Source organism: Falco naumanni, chromosome 6, assembly GCF_017639655.2.
Source record: "Falco naumanni isolate bFalNau1 chromosome 6, bFalNau1.pat, whole genome shotgun sequence".
Taxonomy (NCBI): Eukaryota; Metazoa; Chordata; class Aves; order Falconiformes; family Falconidae; genus Falco; species Falco naumanni.
Genome location: NC_054059.1, coordinates 28,047,230 through 28,069,547, shown reverse-complemented (window position 1 = coordinate 28,069,547; position 22,318 = coordinate 28,047,230). Strand labels below are relative to the sequence as shown.

Genomic DNA, 22,318 nt, shown 5'->3' with positions numbered 1-22,318 from the left:
CAGAAATATAACACTCTCTCAACTTAATTGTTTTAATTCTTTGTTTAGATAGGTTACAAATTTTCCTTATTTCTTGTATTTGCACATAAGAAAAAAGAACATATGCACTTTCCCTGATTTTACTACGACCTATATGCACAAAGATAGTTGCTATAAGGTTGCTCATCCATTATTTGAAATAACTCAGCAGTTTCACAGTCACAGAATTAATACATTTGACTTACTGAAGAAAAAGATTTTATTTACTCCTAAAAAATAGTCCAAATAAATTGAACATTTAAAAGATTTTTGGATGTGACCTAGGTATCTACAGAGGTCAGTATACTGGGCTGAGGGCATCATAAAGCCTCTGTGCAGCCAGTTCCACCATTTCACGAAGGGATTCATCATCTTCGCTTCCCGGCTCACAGTCAACTGTCTGGGAACAAAAAAAGTAGTATATTAGCACCTCATATTCCTTTTTGGCATGTGAAGAATGGTCACAGGGTGAAAGGAAAAAGAAATAATGCAAATTGAAAATAAAGTTATCAACAGCAGCAATGTATGGTTTTAAATAGTCTGCCAACAAGTAAGACTTCACAGAAGACTTATGCAAGTCCTGCTATGGAACAAGAAGCTTAATCTCGAGTTTTATGTTTGATTAATAACTTGTTTCGAAACTACTATGTAAAATGCATTAAGTTCTGTAGATCACATTTAATTCAAAACCAAATAAAACCACACAAGGTTCTGTCCTTGGAGATTTCATTTTATCTGTTGTATTAGGTTGATCACCGGCGTTGTATTAGGTTGATACTGTAAAACACGTGCATTCATCACAGAGGTGCAGACACCTGTAATCAGGGAGTCTCCACACTGTTGTTTCCACACCAGTAAGGTAACATTTACATCAAAATAAACACCCAAATAAATTAATTTATCACTAACCCAAGCCTTCCTAGAGAGAGATGCCCACCCTAAACATGCAAGCTGATCAACATTCAGCCCAATCCCTTGACGGCTCTATCACAAAACCAAAGGGCATCATTTGCATAGTAATACTATTCTTTTTCCTATGGACTTTCTAGGCTGTAAGACTGTACCTTCTCTTAATTCAGTATTGTTACTCTTCCAAACATGTAACTCCTTTCAATCATAAAGATTTTTTTGGCAGGGGGTTGGGGGGAAAGGCATTTGAAACAGAGAACGTACATTTACCGTTACCTAACAATGCTGTTAAAAGCATGTTAACTGTAACAGCACTGTTTTAAGAGTTAACGGTGGAAAAAATAAATCCACATGCCCCACCATATAGTCAGATCTATACTAAAGAGTTATTTTAAAGTTATTAGTAAGAAGATACATATGCACATAAAGAAGAACAGATCTTTCCTGTAAGACTTGGTTCACAATGGCACAAGGTTGCCATTGCCAACACAGTATGTAAAATAAGTATTACAAAGTATTACAGTGTTGGCAGCTGAGCTGCCATTAGGGTTTCTGTCAGTACATAAGTCTTTTAACAATACTGACATATATCAGTACAACATGAAAATGAAATCTAACTTCATGATTCAGCAGTACGCATTTTTTTCCAGTCTTGCTACTTTTTTCTCTCCATTGCAAAAGCTCTTTTCATCACTCCTGTATTTCTCTGTACTACGTATACATTGAAATGTAGCATATGTTTATCAAAAAACTAAAAAAAGATGACACAGCAAGCATGGTGTCTTAACTGCAACACTAATTTACTACCCTCTTAAGATAAATTAACATTCATTTGTTCTGTTTCCATAGGTAACAAATTTTGGGCAGGGACCAACCTTTTCTTCTGGGTTTGTAGAATAATTAAAAACATTTGTTGTGGTCCCTAAGGACAGCATCTGAGAGCTACTCTAGTGGAATATGTTACTAATATGGATAGTGGTAATACATTATATATTTTAATATGTATTAATAATGATAGAAAGTCAACACATTAACATGCTTAAGGACACAAAGGATGTGGTTTCAACCATTCTTTACAGTTCCACATTAGTTCAAGCAACTAGTTGTGATAGCTTCTTAAAACAGCCTTCTGACACACGTGGCATCCAACTCTGAACTTGGCTAGTAAAGTATTTCTTTTTGTGAGTATTTCAGGCTTACAGTTTAGCCACAAAAGGATCAAGATGACCAAAAAAAAATTATTAGCAACATTCCTACTCTTTGATTGTCCAATTATTCAGACCAAAGCCTACGTTATAAGAGCATTTAAAAAAAATGCGTGGGTTAAATCTGTTTCTCCTCTACAAGCTTTCTTTATTCATTTTTATACGAGTAGAGAGCTGCTGAAAAATACTGGGTTTTCCTCCAAATTTACTGCATTTGTCACAGAAACATTGCTAGCATTTTTTTTTTTTTAATGAAGGAGAAGTTGTCTAGAAACGCTTCCAGAAGAAATTCAGTAAACTCAGCTTGCAGGCTGGATCAGTACTTCTCTCAGAAAGCTGGGTACTGATCGACTCATGAGAATGTCAATGAAATCAATGGAAAGCAAATAGGCTTAAGTTGTTTTGATACCAAATACAAAAACATTTCCTTAGCAAATGGCTATATGATATTCTAGGCAGCACTGTAAACTAGACTGAAGACTCACCTCTGCTAAACATAGTTCACACAAGTGCTTTGCTGTACATACCCGAGTGTCCAGTGAGACGTTTGCAGTCTTTCCATCAACTGTGATGCACAAGACAGAGCCATCCTTTGAACTCACAGAGTCTTCTCCAAACATATCCCTGAAAAAAAAAAAAAAGATGTATGTGTGTAAGATGTGGCCAAACAGCAAACCTATGTTTTTATTTCTATTAAACTTAGGTTTCCAAAGGCATTTTTTCAGCAGAGTGACTCTCCTTTCAGCAACGATTTTTTAACCCACTCAGAAATAATTAACAAACACCAATCTAAATCATTATGAGAACGGGTATCACATAACAGTAAGCATTTTAGTGAAATAAATCTTATCATAAATGAAGGGAAGGATTCCTTTGATTTCAAAAGAGGCAAGATTTTTACTTAAATAACAGAATATACATCAGAGCAAGTTTTAAAAGAGACTTGATCCAAAAAGGTATTTTCATAACCATTTATAGCGTAATTTTGGGAGACAATTTAAAAATCTGCTTCTAGAAGTAAAAACTAGGCCCTGTATTCAAAATTTTAATGATGCTGAGAACTTTTTACTGTACCTCTTTCTTTAATTAATTCCTGGCTTTCACAGAAATTAAGACTGAAGTAAATGTGCATAATGTGTTTCTAAATAATTGTATCTTTAAACTGTATTATACTAAAATTATTGTATTTATATGATTAACAGTGATAATCTTCCTTTAGAAAAATATATGCCAACTTACTGAAGCATGATCTCCATCCTCTTCCTATACACATCCATATCTACTTTTTTGGAAATTTTATGTACTGCAGCTGAAAAGAAAACGTCGTTTTACTTTCACAGACATTTGCTGAGAAGGAAAATTGGCTTATTGATACATCTGGTTTCTAACTGATTTTCATGAAAAACAATCCAAAAGCTACACAAAATCTGTTTAAGCAATTTATAAAGAAAATGTTTTAAAAAAGACGGAAGAGTCAAGGAAAGATATACATTTTAAATATATATTCCCTGTATTTACCACATTTTAAAACAGAAAACTTTGCAAGTCTAATTCTCACTTTTATTGTTAACACTCACTACTTCTAAGATTTCCTTTTACTTAAAAATGAAGATAATTGCTTTCATCATTTATTTATAATCCCTCCATTTTTTCTTCTTAAAGGAAAATCCTGTATCATGGAGGCTAGGAGCATGCAGAGAATACATAAAGTATAACTGGACAAGGAACGTGAGTAGTAATAAGAGGCATATACATTCCTGGAATATGTTTCAGCATAGAGAGGTTGAAATAAAAATAGCAATACTGGTTTTAGACTTGGATTTGAAATCAAAAGGTAGTTTAAAACAAATAATTTTCTTTTGAATGTTATTATTTAAGTATTTGATCATTAAAGGAGCCAGAGTCTACAGGAAGAGATAATTGTGAAAATCACTACCTTTTCCACTGATAGATAAACAGATAAGGCTTTTGAAAAACTAGTTTTCAATACTTCTAAATCAGCTGAAGAATTCAGAGAACTGAACACAATGATAGTTAGAAATTCTTTGAATAACTTCTTGCAAGAGACCAAGCAAATTTATCTTAAAAATTTACCATCCCTTAGATAAGACGCAGTAACCGAATGTACAAAGCAAAATAACTTTACACTGGAAATGAGGTAAAAGCAGGCACATCACCAGCTAAGTAACAAAAACTTAAGATGTTTTAATTAACTCACTCTAAAATACACAGCTGCAAGAACTATTTACAATGTGGTTTTACTCCCCCCAAAAAAGTCCTGTAAGAAGCCACACCTGAGATTAGTTGGCAGAATCACCACCATGAAACAACATGAGAAACAACACTAAAAGGCACAACATAATACAAAGAGAAATTAACTGGGGGCAGGGCAGTGAAGCTAGATACTGTCATGTACGAACCATACAGAGAAAGCATAGACTACCAAAAGTCAGGCTAATATATACTGGCTGATATTACAATAAGAAATTTTTAAAATTAGCAAATCAGCCGAAGATTTTTCCAGGCATATAAAGAAAGCCAGCGCTGTGGTTTAACCTCAGCCAGCAACTAAGTAGCCACTCGCTCACCCCCAGTGGGATGGGGAGGAGAATCAGAAAAAGGTAAAACCCATGGGTTGAGATAAGAACAGTTTAATAATTGAAATGAAGTAAAATATACTACTACTAATAATAATAATTATTGTAATAAAAAGGGAGATAACAAAATGAGAAAAAGAAGTAAAATTCAAGGGGAGAAAAAAAACAAAACAAAAAAACGCAAAACAGGTGATGCACAGTACAACTGCTCACCACCTGCTGACTGATGCCCAGCCAGTCCCAGAACAGTGATCCCTGCCCCGGCCAACTCCCCCCAGTTTATATACTCAGGATGACATCATATGGTATGGAATATCCCTTTGGCCAGTTTGGGTCAGCTGTCCTGGCTCTGCTCCCTCCCGGCTTCTTGTGCCCCTTCAGCCCCCTCGCTGGCAGGGCCTGAGAAGCTGAAAAGTCCTTGACTTGGTATCAATGCTACTTGGCAACAACTAAAAACATCAGTGTGTTATCAACATTATTCTTACACTAATCCCAAAGCACAGCACTGTACCAGCTACTAGGAAGGCAATTATTTCTATCCCAGCTGAAACCAGGACAGAGGAGGGACGAGAAGGAAAAAAAAAAAAAGTAAAAAAGTACCATCCAAAGAAGTAGCAGAAAATAAAATTATAAAATTCCTTTTTTTGGTTGGTTTCAGTAGAGAACATGAAGGTGTGGCTAAAGGGGCTGTATATACTGAAAATTATCACAACCAAGATAAGAAAATTACATCTGAATTTGCTTAGATCAAGGTGACTGGAAAACCTTAACTGCTATGTGCATTTATAAACTCAGGAGAAAGGATTTTTAATAAGTTTTGTGAGTCAGGTATGGGACTAAGCACCTAAGGAACACTGATTGCTATGTTATCTAAAATCATTAAGATAATGAAAAGACAAGAGAAGTAATCCAGGGAAAATAAACATTATTTGTGCGTATAGCTCTAGTGCTTTCCATGCTGGTTTGGAAAGAAAAATCTACTAGAAGTGTTATGAAGAAAACATCACATGGGGTTCACAGAGTCAGATCAAGCCTGATTCCTCACTATCAGTCTCTGGTAATTTAAAATTATCAGTTATTTTAAGGATACCTTGTGGATCTTGACCATCAGACTTCGGTAGAGGCTGATACAGAATGACATGAAAAACCCTTAGGTAAGATAAGAAGATGTGGAAGAGTACAGAATTTTTAACATTGGAACTCATTAAAAGGGAGATGATGACAGAATGAGTTGACAGGGAAGTTGGAGGCTGAAGGGGTGACAAGTACAGGATATGGCACAGGATCTAAGACTGCTCTGAAGGCTTCTGGGTTCAAGTGCACACCTCAGATGTGTCCTGGGTTCTTGTCTGAAGGACCTCCTCCCCAGTACTCTAGTTCTCACACAAAGGAAAAATGGGCACTCAGGTCCCCTGTCTTAGGGTCACAGAACATACCCGCTGGACATTACAGACATAGCCCATGAGTTTTTAAGGTTTGACCTTTAGATAACTTAATAAAATCTCTTACTTTTATTGCCCTTTTGCTGAAAAAAAACCCAAGAAAACCAACCACCAAATGGTATTACTTTTACGTAACACCCAAGGAATAGAATTTTGTGTTCTATTTGCCTAACCACATCCAAACTGGAGATGAATAGTACTCCAAGATGGATACCCAACTGTTGCTTATTTCACTAGGTAAGCAAACGTACCCAAAGGCAGAATTTATTAAGATTTCTGTAAGTTAAATAGTAATATATATTCCAAGTAATGATGCAGGTAGTGGGAAAAAAGTGATTTAAACCCCTAGAAAACAAAAAAAATATATCTTAATTTTGATAGATGGGACTACCATTAAATTATCTGTGTTACTGTGTTGCCAAGCTGCCAACATTCACCCTCAGTGGCCAACCCAATATTCAATACTTGCTCCAGTTCCTTAGCACAGTGACATATGTGTTCAAAATCAAAACAGGGGAACAAAAAATATAAACTATCATCAGTAATGATCCCAATAAAACTGCTGTGATTCTTGAACAGCAACATGAAACTCAGTATCTGATGATGCTATCGCTACCCAATAATATTACTTGGTTACTGGGTCTACGTACGTGTAATTGTGAAGCTAGTCTGACTTTTTTTCAGCATTGCCTATTTAACTCTTGCTGATGTACAGGCATAGAAATACCACTCATGAATGGTAATCACAGCTTTCAAATGAGAAATGGGAATATTTAAATGAGGTATCACAAATTGTTTATATACAAAAATCTGAAGTAAGTAACATTCAACTTATTTTAAGTTTCCAGTCAGCTACCAGTTGCCAAGAGAAAGTTTCAACAAATGAATGCAATACAAATAATAAAGATCAAGCTGTAATTCTTAAGTAGAAAATTAATTAAGTAGAAAATCTTACTCTCTAAAAAGTTTTACAAGGGGAGGAAGTACAATAGGGGAATTGCAATCTATTGCAAAGCATTATATCCCTATAAGCTTGACGTAAAAAAATTAAGAAGAAATGCCTCAGTTAAAAAAGCATACACTAAACTTACTACCTTTCTGTATTTTGGGATTTGACTGAACTTCCAGTATCACTGTTGTCACGGTGTCTGCATACATATCATTAGCAGGATTTGCCACCCACTGGAAGGTAAAAAAAATATAAATTCGTAATTTGAGCCCATTATTTGGGCTTAGTGAATAATGCAACATAAAAACAATGTAACAGTCCTTGCATTCTGCCATTTGCTTTTCTTTGAATTCTAGCTTCAAATGACTGTTACACATTTTACAACGAGTTATTAACTACTAACTTGGTATATTCCAGTAACTTCCCATGAAAATACAAGTTGTTGAGTGTTCTTGAACACATTTATGAAATAATTATTAATTACCAGAGTTATGTAGGGGGAGAAGGGGGAAGGAGGGAACACCATTTGACATTTTTTCCAATTACTATTTGCCAAATGAAAAAAGGGCACTGAATCTGCCTTTACACTCCTGAGTCACGACAAAATAAGAAACTAGCAGTGGCTAAATGAAACGACATGCCTTAACACAGGGCCATAGCTCAAGGGAAACTTTGTTCTAGCTTTCCTTCTACTTGTCATCCAACAGAAAACTACTTGAAACACTTAATTCTGCATGGCATCTATACGATACTATTTTGCAGAAACTGGAGAACAAAATACTTCCTTCTCCCTCACCAATGCCCACCTCAAGGACTACCATGCCTGGTTCCTGGATCACAGTAATATTTTTGAAAACCTTCAGGGCTGGTTTTTGTTGGATTTCTATTTCTTCTACATCACCTAGTAAGTGAGAACAAATGGTTAGCAAGAATGCAATTATACTGAAAGCAAGACTAACTTCATCTGCATAAGAAAATTGGCCGTTTTAAGAGTAAGAGGGGTTGTCTATTACTACAACTGCTCAGAGTAGCCTACAAAATACAAGCACATACTCTCTTCCCTTATCTGACAATATTGTGTTCTTTGTTCTGGATTGTTTGGGGTTTTTTTAGTATGTAATATTGGCCATTTTACTCGTTTTGAATTCTCTCATTTGACTAGCTCAGTACACTGATGTGAATACACCAATTAAAAAGAAAACAAACAAGAAATTTAATGCTCCATTTGCAGAATTAACTAGCTCCTCCTATACCCTTAAAGGATAATCCATTGCTTACGAAAGTGCATCTGTGTGCCAGGCAGCGCTCAGGTTATGAGACCTGAACACCAACTGAACACAGGTTTTCGCTTCACTAGTGATATGAATTAGATGCTGACACTACAGAAGAAAAAAAATTCCTGAGCTTTAAAACTGGGAAGAATCCTGCAAAGCGTGCTTTTAACAAACTAGGACAGGAGTTGCCCTTAACCTTTAAGAAAGCTTGACAGGGGTACCAGGGATCACACTAGAGGCAGATTTAAATTGCTCCTGACTCAGTAAAAGTCAACAAGGCTGAAGTAACAAGGTTATATTCTTGACACTTGGGGAGGGACAGAAGAGGCTATCTATCACAAAGGCGGTCAGAGCTTTTGTTTTTATTAAATGCCATTACCCATTCTATTTTGGGGCTGGAGATAAAAGATCAATTAATACATTTTATATGAGAGTGGCTATAGCACTCACTTTGGGGGCTGACAGGAGACAAAGATCGGCCTAAGCTCTATATTGCTGTATGTTAATGATCTTGTGAAACAACTACAGCAGAATCCCCCCAAAAAGGATGTATCATACTCATGAACTGGATCTGGCAGAAGCTGCATAATCTAATGAAAGTTGTAAAATATGAAACAAACTGTGGCACCTCAGTTACTGGCAAGAAATTTCCACTCAGAAGACCTCTAAAGACTAGAAGTTGTTCTAAAAGTTGACCACTATGAACCATAACCATGTCTGTCCAAATACACACCAGTAAGTTTTTGTAGCTGGTAACAGAGCAGATTAAAAGGGCCCGTGTATGGAATGGCTTGTGTCTGTGTTACAGTGCTCATCGCCAAGTCTGTATAATCTGAAAGAATTTTAGAAAGTATGTATTAAAAAATATCCATCTGAATTTACTTCCTAAAAAAAATATTGCCACTATAGATGAACAACGGCATCAACACATTTAAAATAGAGTGTTAAAAAGGACAATCTGTAAAGAGGAAGGTGGAGCATCTATTGTAAGATAAATAATATATTTGTGGTTAAGAAACCAGTAAGAGCTTGTTATTTTGCCATACCCATTAGAGGCAAACAATGAACTAGAAATTCAGTGCAATTGTTTTCCCCCAAGCTCTTCTGACCTTACATTTAATTAATCTTCTATTTTGAGAACAGATCCATTTCTTTAGGAATAAATAGCATAGGAGTAATGCAAACATTTTCACTGTACTGCGGTTTTTTATACTAAAAACTAATGCCATTTTAGAAACTGGGAGAACACTTGATCAAGATGGTCTTTTGTTCTCGCTGGCACGTTTCATGCATATTCAGGCAGAGGAAGAAGTTTTAAGTAACAAGAAGGGAAATGGAATTTGGCTTCTTTTATCTGACAGAAAGAACAGAAGAGATTTTAAACTTCAGTGGACAATGAATCGAATGATTTTCTTCTCACTACAACAGTGCAGAACTTCAGGTAAAACTTAACCAACATAAACCCAAGATGTTCACTAATTGCTTATCAAACACAAAATTACAGAAAAAACACCCAGTATTGTATGTGTTCTAATGGCAAAAGAAGGATACAGTAAGTTTCAGTTACCTACTGAGCACATCACTGTCTTTACTTACTGGACAGGTCACATGGAGAAAGGATGTGATAGTTAAAATTTCTTTTAACTAGGATCCCAGAAATTCTCTGTCCTTGCTCTGGTTTCTTATCTGCTAAAGATCCCATCACCTGGAATCAAAAGCACACACAGTGCAACAAGGCACTCTGAAGTATTCATAGCTTAAAGGTAACTATGGAGATGAAATACAGTTTTCTCAGAAAGGTCGAACATAGCAAAAAATTAACTCTGAAAATAAAAGGTCAGACATTCTGAGATGTAACACAAGAAAAGGCTGGAAGAGTGAAGAGAAAAAACAACGACCACCAACCAAATAAATAAATAATTAGCCCCCAAACCACCAACCAACCAAAAAAAACACCCCAAAAGCAAACCCCAAATACAAAACATTCACATACTTTGAGTCCCTGGAAAACATACACAATCTGAAATCAATTAAAAAGACAGGCTTGGAAGAAAATGTGTAGGTTTTATCTCAGAGGAAAATACTGTTGTACAGATAAGAAAATACTCATTTTATACCTTGGCAAGTTTTTCTCCTCTGAAGTTTAATGTCACAGCTTCAGTATTCCTAGGATTATGAACTTCTATGTGAACTTCATCATTATCCTCATATTCCCGTATCAATGCTGCTTTCAATCTGGCCATTTCATTCTGTTCACCATGAACTAAAATCTATGGGAAAGACAGTTTCCCTTTTAGCAGAAGTTATTTGTCCAACTGGACATGTTTAGTAAACAAATTATCCAAGAAAACTGCCCCCTTGTATCTCATTTTTATAAAAATGTAATTTTATGAGGTCACGATACACGAAACATTAGCTCAATTATATTACATAGTTCTATGTGTGTCTTTGATTTCTATGCAATATTCAAAGGCCTAGATCTCACAATTCTGCGTATTAGCAGAATACATGCAATCAAGCAGAATGCATTCCAGAGATTCCATTTAACCTTTCATACACAAACAGACTGTTATATTATGAAAGGTAATTATTAACTTAAGTTCAACAATAAAAATCAGTTAGCTTTACATTTTTGTGTCTGCATGTAGATAAACATAATAAACATGCAATTCAGACAGGATGCTTCACAGTTCACAATTTTCTTTGCCAAGTTAAATCCTCTTTTATTCTGTTATAATTTGTTTTCTTTCTTATCCATGCTGGCACATTGATTCTCCTCCAGTCCCATTACGTTTCAGATCCTACTCCCCATTTTCATATTCTCGACCTTCACACCTCCTGCTCCCTGTGATTTGCTCACGGTTTTCCCTCTCAGGTGCTGCCTTTGTCTTTTGCTGCCTGCTACATACCTTCCATCAATGTTTTCTTGTTTATTCTGGGGCAAATTCAAGTGAATTATTCCAATACCAGTGTCCCAAACTTAATGTTGTCCTATGCTGTATCTTACTTACGCAAAACACTGCTGAACAGGTTACGGACCATACCACTTTCAAGAAAGTCATTCCCAGATACCCCACATGCAGACAGTCAAAAGCAAGTTCATCTTTACTTTGCTAAGGTAACATGATGAAAAATGGTTACACAATCTCCACCTTTTATTATTCAAAGCACAGGGATGCTAGCTAGTGCTAGACACCGGTACCTGCCTTGATGACTCAAGGCTGTGAACTGGTGTGATGAATCCCACTCTGGAGAAATGGGCAGCACGTATACTAACCACATGTGGAGGTTTCAGAGCCCGGATAAATTCACTAGTTTGTTGATAATCCGTGTGAGCAGAGAAAGAAATGTAATCCACAGACATCTTCAATGGGAGTTTTTGCCCTGACATAGTTGTGATCTCTTCAGGTTCAGACATGATGTGCTGGAAAAGAAGAGTACTCTAAATAAAAAATTGAAATCCTCCTACAGACACCACACAACTAATGCTTTACATTTCAGAAATCAATGAGATAATACTGGCAACCAGGTTTAACGTGAGGAACTGAAAAAAAAATTCTTGAATTTCACAAAACGTACACTCACAAATGAAAATAGCACGCACAACACACACCGTTTCATCTGTTGCATTCTCAGCTGATCCAGGAGTTCATTCTTCTCTCAGATACATGTCTCTCAAATTTGCACTGAAATTATAACAAGTGTGTGACTTCTATTTCTAAAGATAAAACTAGATGTTCTGGTCACCCTTAGCTGCTGGAATTTGGAAGGAAGGATTTCATTCTCTGCAACTGGACAGTGGCACAACAGCTGTAAGGCAGTCTAACATCTGATACATAAGTACTGTCAGATTTAATATCAACTCCTCTAGAATTAGTTAGGGCTCCCCTCAAGAAGTTAAATGGTGGAGGGGTCTAAAGGTGGACAAAAGTATCTATCATTGTTTCTCATGGCAAGATAACTGCTCCTAGAAAAGATTATTCTGTATAACATCACTGGAAATGGCCATATGCACATTTTTCTGTACTTTTCATTAGTATTAGCCAAAAGCAATTAGTTTTGACTACATAATTATGCATACCTGACAAAAATCTCAGTAAATCCAAATAAAGACACTTGCTATGGGCCAGTTCTTTTTAAACACAACTTGAGTACTAGTTTGTATTAAGAAGTTGTGGTGCATTAGCAACTCACCTTGGCAAGGGTTCCTTCAACACAGTACCCTGCTATAATGACTCCGTTTCTCTTATCTGTGCACCAGCTCTCAAACAACTCTCTGGATAAGCCACTCTGCATCATACCTGGGGAAGCCATCACAACACTTGGGCCAATATCATCGAAATGATCCATACTCTAAATGGACAAAGAGCAAGAATATCAGTTACTGTAACTCACTTAAATGCACCCTTGAACAACACACAAGTGAAGTCCTGTGTGCACAGATTATACCCGATCTTCGTACCAAGTGCCCTGTGCAGGAAAGTGCCTCCTACTGATGCCTGTAAGGAGCAAACCATAAGCACAGAGATCTACAGTGGAAGAAAATTTGGGCATAAGCTCCCCTCGGCCAGCCCTCTATAAACACTGGGATAGCAGGTAACTCAGATATAAACCTGTACCTAATCAGTCTGTTAGGGTAGCACCCACACCAACTACTCAGCAAGTATGAACTCTTCTGTCACCCTTCCTCTTTTGTAAGACAACCTTATCTCAAGCTTACCTTCAGATTACTAATATGCTTGAAAACAAATGGATTGTTGATGTTAATTTGCTTGCGGATTTTGTCATTCATGGCATTGACATATGTCTGATAAACTGCCATACATTTCTTTGCCAAAGAGGAGGCATAGTATATAGGGATATCATGGAGTTCAGGGTGATTCTGCCAGTATTCATCTAAAAAAACCAAACAAACAGGCAAACAAAAAAGAAACAGATGAACTTCATGTATTTTTGGCAGGCCAAATTCCAATCAATCATCAACTTCAACTACAAGGTATAAAGTATACCTTACGATATTACACAGCAATAAATCTACTTTTACGACAATTCAAGTTTTACCACACCACTGTAATAAAGCTAAAATGTCTCTGTCAAATATTAATTATACATGTAACAGCTAGGGACATCTGCATAGAATATATTGGCGAGAACTCACTACATCAAAAGTTCTGTAGAACAAATCCATGGAATTCAAGGCATAAAGGGATCACCCAGTTATCAAGTCTGGCTTCCTGTGTACCACCAATAGTTATATTTTACAAGCTTAACTGAAATGAAACCAGGAAAAAAGGCTCCACTAACCACAACTTATTTTACCACTGATGACAGTAACCATGACCTTTACTAAACACAAAAAAAGGAGATCTGAATGCAGCTCTACAAACATAACTTACTTGTTTTCCCACTTGGATACAGTTCTGCTGGTCTAAAATCTATTTATATTGCAAAAGTGAGGAACAATCATCCAAAAATAGAGGTACACTCTTTTGGCTGTATGTGTACATTTAAAGAGTACATCTGATTTGCAGACAAAGCTTTTCAGAACATGTCAGAGGCTCACTGCCATGACTGTCTTAATAAGCTCAAGTGTAAGGTGGAAGCAGCCAATAGAAGATAATCAATAGCAGGACTTAGAGTAACATTAAAAGACTGCACCCATTGTCACCATTTTCTACACCATAATGCAGTATTTATTTTTTTTGTCATACACTTACGGAAAGAAGAAAAACAAAAGCAGAAGCCTGCGGGCTCAGTTGTGTAGGCATGCTAGGTGCAATAGCATTTTCTACTTAATTAAACATCCAATTGCATGTCTAGCTTTACTAGACGTATTTTCAAGCCTATCTTTAGAAACTCACTTTAATAGCTACACACAGTAAGGAGAGGCCAACAAATTACAAGCTACTGGCTACTTAAGATTTGAAGTGTTCAGTTTTTATCTTCTCTATAAAATAAAAAAAAACCCTCAATCAATGATAAATAGTAAATAATCCTACAACATCGACACCTATTTCTTAGGTATTCTACGAATAGAATACCCATGCCTAGATCCAAATTTCTTGTTAACATTTAAATACACCAGTAACACATTTTGAAAACAAGCTAGTTCCTAATATTGAGCTAAACTGAAATGGAAAGCAGGAAGAATTTCAAGTATTTTAGGTGACACTTTAGATGCCACACCTCTAAAAATAAGTATTTTAGTTTTGAGATAGTTATCTTTTGATCTTGCCTATATTTGCACGAGCAAAAAGACTAGTGAAAAATCACATTAACATAGTATAAATTAAATGTGGTAAAAGGAAGTGAAGAAGCTGGAAATAATTTATTTTAAAACTGTTTAATCTGAAGTACCATGTAACAACTACCTATATATTTTATGTGAAGTGGCTTGTTATGATCATGTGTAATTCCCCTCTCCCCACCATTTTTGCTCCGCTTAACAAAGCCTAATTTGCTTTCCCATCATCATTAGGACTTTAGAAATGCTAGAAGTGTGTGTTACGGTCTTCTCAGCTTTTCCTATAAAGAATTCTTCATATAGGTTTGTGAATTAAAGGGGAAATACAGTGAAACTTTGGAACAAAATACACCCTTTTTTTTACCAGTACAGTTTAAATAGAACAGCTGTCACTGTGACTGCTTACTTTTCAATCTGTTATAATAGTCCCTATTTGCCAAAATCCTGGTTCAACAAGATTCAAAAGTCAAGCACATACTACCATGCTATTACCCTTTCTTTTCTAGGTCTCCATCCCAACTCACAAAGCAGAACTGTCTCGTTCGGTTTATTGGATTTTTTGCATTTGAACAAACATGCATTGTATATTCTCAGGTAATTAACATGCTAGAAAATGACTGAAGAGTTATTTAAAAAACTATGATATCTGAAAGACTGCACATGAAAACATTCTCATTTACCTCTATATGACTTTTATTAAGAGGAGCTGGTAACGTACATACCTAAAATTAAAAGTAGTTCTTGAGCTCGACCCAGGGCGAACACAGGAATGAGACCTCTACCTCCTCTATTTACAATGTCGTGAACGGTATTACAGAATCTTGCCTCTCGTTCTTCCCTTTTTTCATGAATATGAGTACCATAAGTGGATTCCTACACATGGAGAAACCAAATACTAAAAGCACTGACAGAGACTACCTCTTGTTCTTCTCCTCTGAATCCAACAAGAAAATGCAGAAAAACATACTGGTATTAACATGGCAGGGAGGGGAGGGAGAGGGGTAAGGTGAAGGGAAACATCAAAACCACCCCCATTAAGACAAATAACCAAAATTTCCCCTCTCCCAAACTCCTCTCAGCAATTTGGAAGACAGATCCTGTTCGCAAAAAGAAAGAAAAACAAAACCAAACAAACAACCAAAAAGAAGTCAGAACTATTAATTTTGATGCTTCTTTTAAAAGGTTTCAAATTTAGCATACTTATTTTCCTAACTGGAAATGCTGCCACTGCTTTGATGAAGGGGTTATCATGTTCACATGACTCAGTAGTGGTACATGTGCCACAGTTCAGAAACACCTAGCCTAAAACATAGGAATACACAAAATACAAGATTTTGACATGACTTAGAATGAACTTATCAGTCATAAAAAGCTACAGAAAGTTAAAGAAGGGACACAATAAATGAAATCTTTTTAAGAATTACTCTGAAAGATCCCATTGTTAATTCCCAGATGCAACTGTTACTTTTAAAATTTCCCCTGAACTTCTAATTTTCCAAACATAGATTCAAAAGAAAACCATTTTGCTCAGAGAACAAAACAAAAAAACAACAACAAAAAAAAGGAATAACACTCAGGGCACCTCCACCCAGGACCAATTCTCAACATGACTGGAAATAGGTTAGGATCTACTACAGAAAGATATCTGGCTAAATTGGGGTTTGTACAACATATCTAGCAAACCCAAGTCAAAACCTAATAAATCTCCCATCTTGAAAACCTTTGTCTAGAGTCTTAAGGAATGTAATCAGAAGAATTATAAAACGAAAACTAGAGTGAAAAGAAATGCTGGGAGTGTTCTGAACACCCAAGCATTTGGATATTTAACAGAGATCATGTACTGCCATTAAATCTCCACTGTCTTTCTCATTACGTTTTAGCTTTCATTAAATAATACCCCTACACATATTTAATTGCTAATTAAAGAAACAATTTTGTAAAACTTACAATTATAAGAATATCAGGTTTAATATTGGGAATCTCTGCTGCCATCAGATGTCTGTCTTCCTGTCTTGAGAAATCACCTGTATATAAAAGCTATTGGAAACAAAGAGAAGCAGTTACTCTGATTACAGGTTCCACCATGTCAGCAGTCTTTAAAAAGCTGGTGTATAGGATACTTTTAAGCAAAGATGGTTTTAAGGAATTTGTGATAATAAGGTCACTTGCACTTCAAATAAAGCCTCTTCTGATGTGGACAGTGCTTACAATATTAGACCAAAAGTACTACAACACAAATATTTTAACCACAGTAAGTGAAGGTATTTCAAGCAGTAGTGTAATTCCAAGGGAACATGGTAAACAACTGTTGAGATTTTATCTTTCTTTTGGGACATAAAAGTGTCGTTTTCAGCCTTTTGCATATGTGCACTGTCCATTAAGAAGAAAAAACTGTCGCAACAGAAAATATAGCAGGTCCTAAGTTGAAGTAAAAAGCAGATAAAACTGCATTTACATATCAGAATGCAAATATAATGAATAATCCAATAAAATTACTTATTAAAAACTCTTCTAAGATTTTCTGATACTAAAACAAACCCTGTAATCTAGTGTTTCCCAAATGGAATGATCATGTTCACCATTACACCAAGAAGTAATTTGTGACTGTTAGTAAATGGAATTTTAACCGCAGGGTGGAATGCAGCTCTCTGTGCCCAAAATGACGGTTTCAAAACCCAATATTTTTTACTTAACCATTCCATGGATGAAAATGTGAATAATAACAAAACACAGTCAGCAACAGAAAATAACTGGTAATCTACTATCACATTCCTCATTTGCGCCACAGGAAATTAAAGAAAATTATGGCTACTAAACCCCAGAACTTTTGAGTCATGCATAGTAAGAGGGAAATCTCTTTCTCCATCACGCTTTAATGAGGGGAAAATAAAAAAAACAGCAGTAAGATGTCTAAATTTTATTGCAAACATTGTAAATTCAGTTCTATTTCTATACTTCTTTTTAAACTTTTCAAATTCTCAATCTTTGTAAACCACAAACAAAGTCCTACTAGACAGCAAGCCTCAGGACCACCACCTCTCTTCCCCCTTCAAGGTTGTAGGAAACTTTGCTTGGGCCACAATTATCCTACTGAACTCCAATTCATGAGATTAGTTTCAAGTATCTGTTTTTGACACAGCGCTGCCTGTGATTACATGATGACTTATTTAATTTCTCTGTGCCTAAAATTAATAATAATCCTGTTTCTTTAGGTACTTTAGACTGTTACACAATTCACATACTTTGACAAATGTCATTTAAGCACTCAAGACAGGCAGACATGGTAAATCGGAATTACAAAAAAACCCCCATCTGTTCACAGATTTCACAAAAACGCAGTTTTTGTAAGACTGCATCAGCTATCAGCTATCTCTGAGCAGACCAGCAAGGAAAACTACATGTTTACTGGTTCCATGTCTGAGTCATAATTCGCTCCCATAAAATCCAAACACCCTACCCGGTTCAATACATGCGCCACCTGCTAGTTCTAATCAATGAGAAATTACATGCTCAAATTCAAGGCCTCCCACCAAGTCTACTTGACAGCTCCTGTCACAGCAGTGGGGCTTAACACACAGTAACAAATAATTAATGACTACATTAGAATTCAGGCTTGATTTCAACTTTATAATTAAAAAATACCTTCACACCAGCTATTTCAATCATAAACATGGCTGCTCCCAGAACGTGGCCTGCGTGGTAACACCAGAATTTGATTCCTGCCACCTCTTTCACTTCATGGAAGTTGATGGTCTCAATCTTGTCCATGCTTTCTTCAAGGTCTGTTTCTGTATATAGCATGTCATCCGCTGATATATTACTGGATATAAGTGAAATGGCTAAATATCAGCTCATTTTACCAGCTTAGATTATATAACAGATGGAAAAAAAACTTCCTGGATTTTTCCCCACTGACAGTAAGACTTCCATTCAGTAACGCTATGTCTCCTACGTTAGAAATCAAGTCCAGGTACTCTAATGTAGTTCATATAAGCAGAATTAAAGCATCTTTCTTTTGAAATGCCATGCTAAAATAGTCTTTTTTACTTCAGGATCTGGTCTGTATTTGTCTAGAAGTACCAAAAGATTCCCAGCCCTGGACAGAGATGTGCCACTTAGCCTGTAACAGTCCTCAAACACCGAACTAAACCACACATCAGCCCAGAAAACACAAGTTACAAGAGGACTGTTTATCAGCTTTCTGACCCAAGCTAGAATCTGCTGAACTGAGGTATGCTCAGGCCCACTGCTCAGGATGTGGGAAAAGTGTGTCAAGGCATGTAATGGAAGAAAAAAAGAAAAGGGGTGGGGGTGGGGGGGCTGAGAGAGTAATCTCCTCCTCCCCCCCCCCTCCAACAACATGTAAGTAATAGAGAACTCTTTGTATATTTAATATTTAATCTGACCTTGTCCTGAATAATGATTTATATCTTTAGGAGCTTACAATTCAATACTTCTGTGAAGCTTAATTAAGAACAGACATCAAAAAGCATGAGAACAAAAGAGTGTCTTAAGAGAGACAGATGGAGAGAAAAAGGGATACTATTAAAGGTCCAAACAAGGCAAATGAAAAAAATGAGGAAAGAAGTATTTTTTTTATTGATAGGAAATTATTTGAGAGACACATTATCCATGAGGCAGTAAGAAGATTCATTACTCCTAACCTGGTTCTAATGTTGCTACCTGTGGTGATATCCAGGTTCATCTAGCCACCTTTGGTGGTTTCATCTTCGGTTTCCTATTGGATATATAGGTGAAATAATTCAGGAGGTGAAGACACAACCCATGGGTCATCTTACCTGACTTTGACATAGTCTGAAAGTAGCCATCTATAAATAGCTTTTGTGGCATGAGTCATAAATGTCCTTCCTTTAAAACTTGTTTTCTGCAAAAACCATGGTAGAGCCCCACAGTGATCCAAATGGAAACTTAAAATAGAAACACAAATCCAATTAATACACTGACATTATATAACATCAATATATAACATATAATTCGGTAATTCACTGGATTAACATGGTGTCATGAAAATCCAGAAACAGAATCTTCAATCTTATTGTTAACTATGCTGGTCTACATTCTATATATTTAGTGACTAGAAATGCAACCAAGAAAAGGTAAGAGTAATACAGGAAATTCCCCATTAACTGCAAAGGTTTTATCTATACAACTTAAAAATTAATACTTTTGTAATTTACATATAGAGGAGGAAAAATAACAGGAACCAGGAACACAATATATGTCAAAGATAGAAGAAAGTCACAAATGTGATCTTAAGTTTGCATGTTGGACACTACAGACTAAAACATGAGCTACTAAAGTAATATTATTTGGCCACACTTCCAGTTGGCCCTATCTTAAGAATGTACTTTTGAAATACAGGTCAAACAAGCATGTATCGTGAACACTCAGTATTTTATAAAGACCCTGTTATGACTGGTTCAATCATTTAGAAATGGCTTTCCTTGTATCTCAGCCAGTAAACAATACTTAAACCACATTCAAAGCTTGCTTAAGTCTCTAAGAACATTCTTCATTCAAAGCCAATAGAGCAAAACCCACAATGAATACTTTTCAGTAGCCTTCGCGTAGAAAACTCATTTTAGAAGCTGTCACCATGGTGTTAAAGCAGGCCAGGTTATAAGAAAGTCAGACATCACAGCGAGCTCAGAGGAGGGCTGTAATGTCAAAAATGGCTGAACTTCCTTAATTCAAAGAAAGCTGGCAACTAAATTTTTGCCATGCCATTACCATCTATGTAACACTAATTTTCAGTCTGTCAATAACCTACAAGTGAACACAGCTCAGCTTATTTGTTCTCTTAGGTTCAACTTACTGACTAATTAGGAGGAGATCGATCTCAGCAGGATCTATCAAATCAATATAAGGAAGAGCATCCATTCCTTCCAGTCCAGGATGGATTCCACAATCAAGCTTGAAAATGAAAGAAAGTTAAAGCTTCTAACAGAACATGTGAAAAACTCTCTTCCATTCTGGTCTAAAATAGTGACTGGTAACTTTTAGCATCATGCAAAAAAAGTATTGTTTCCTTAAACACAGCTTTTAGCATTGGATTTCACATCTCGGGTTTCTGTCTAAACAAACGACTTGCTTTCGTTGAGAAATGGAACACCTTTCACAAGATCCCAGTCTTTGTTCACATTTTGTACCTATGCAAGCCTTCATTCACACTTCAACACCACCTGCATATACAGAACTAGTGTATGCAAGTTATTTCAGCCAACATCACACCTAAGACAACAGCTGGAAAAGGGAAAGAGAAGACGTGTGTGTTTATATGTGACTGTTTACACACAACTGTTGGTAAACATTAGCCTTAGGTTCCACTGAAACCTAACAGGCGTAAATTTTAGAATCTGTATTTCAGACACATATGTTCTGTTTGGGGATATGGATTTATTCTGCAGGACAGCCTCTGTACGTCTACAGTCCTATATGCTATATTGTTCCAGAAAGCTACAGAACATGCCTCTTCCAGCACAGTGCCTGACTTCAGTGCAGGAGGCTGAATTTAACCCGTAACATCTTTCTGTGATCTGAAGTATCATGAGACGGTGTACAAACACATTCATGCAATAATTACCATTATTTTTCTTCCTTTAAACTCCAGAATAATGCATGACCTTCCTACTTCTTGGCCAGCACCTCTGCAAAAGGACATCAAAGTTGTAAAAATTAAAACAACCTACACCATACAGATGTAACTGTGTACTGGATGCCTCTAGAGGGATTATTTTTCTGCAAAGAAATAATGATTGTACAGTCCTTTTAAACTCAGATAAAGTAACTGAACAGCTACATTTATCTCGATGGAAATGAGACCCTACTTAATGCAGCAGAAATAAAGAAAATCTGTTTGGGGAAAATATTTTTGTCTCTTCTGGTTTTTATTGCATGCCTGCGCACTCGAGTCTCAAAGTACTGTGATGTATGATGAATGGAAAGTTTATGTAAGTAGCAGCATCTTCAGGTTGTCCAGAAGACAACTCTTGTGATGCTGCCAGAAAAACCTTCAAACAGCACTGGACGTCTTTACCAGAAGAAAAAATTTCAACTTAAAAACACTACAAAACCTATGATGCTGTCAAAGCATAAGAGGAAAAAAAAAATTTTCTCAGGTAATCTTAAGTAGTGCATCAGGGCAGGACGCAATCCTTCTAACCGATATGACAGCTACCCCTGAGCCTGCAGGCTGCCGGCTCCTTGGAGAAGCAACCAGAGGAAAAACAGGACGGGGGAAAAAAGCAGCTCGGGGGATCCCGGCGCCTCCAACAACGTTTCGCTCGGGCCGCCCAGGGCACGGTCCCGCCTCACCCATCCCGTGGCACCACCGGTGCCTGGGGGAGGCGCCGGCCCGCGGCCCGGCAGCAGCCCGGTCCCGCTCCGGCCGGCGGGCCTGCCCGCTAGCCGCCCGGCGGCCCCGGCCCCGCCAGCCCCAGGCCCAGCCCCAGGCCCGGGCCCACCGCGCAGCTCCCGCCGCCGCGCCCGCCCCGGGCGCTCACAGGGGCCGGATGAGCAGCTGATCGCTCTCCTCCGCCGGGATCAGGGCCTCGGCTTTCCGCTTCGCCGACATGGCGGCGCCAGCCCCGGCGGCGTCCACCGCGCTCCCTCCCGCCGCCGGCTCCCCGCCCCCGCCGCCTTCCGCTTCCTCCCGGCCGC

The 22,318-nt window shown here is 37.2% G+C and overlaps 1 protein-coding gene across 2 annotated transcripts; it reads right to left on the bottom strand.

The window, feature by feature from the left end:
* Positions 1-220: 220 nt before the first annotated feature.
* CPSF3 (cleavage and polyadenylation specific factor 3) lies at positions 221-22,310 on the bottom strand. Of its 2 annotated transcripts, XM_040598709.1 has the most exons (18): positions 22,162-22,310; positions 21,243-21,306; positions 20,475-20,572; positions 19,438-19,566; positions 18,281-18,458; positions 16,586-16,675; positions 15,361-15,511; positions 13,115-13,290; positions 12,589-12,747; positions 11,672-11,818; positions 10,512-10,664; positions 9,991-10,099; positions 9,128-9,226; positions 7,927-8,021; positions 7,266-7,353; positions 3,372-3,441; positions 2,660-2,756; positions 221-418 (listed from the first exon to the last, which is right to left on the bottom strand). In XM_040598709.1, the coding sequence occupies exons 1-18, from the start codon at positions 22,230-22,232 to the stop codon at positions 317-319; spliced, it is 2,076 nt and encodes a 691-aa protein (XP_040454643.1). In that variant the 5' UTR covers positions 22,233-22,310; the 3' UTR covers positions 221-316. The 2 variants fall into 2 exon arrangements, with proteins under 2 accessions (XP_040454643.1, XP_040454644.1); XM_040598710.1 differs by lacking the exons at positions 20,475-20,572; positions 21,243-21,306; positions 22,162-22,310 and having other exon boundaries at positions 18,281-18,330; positions 19,438-19,489.
* Between the last annotated feature and the right edge of the window lie 8 nt (positions 22,311-22,318).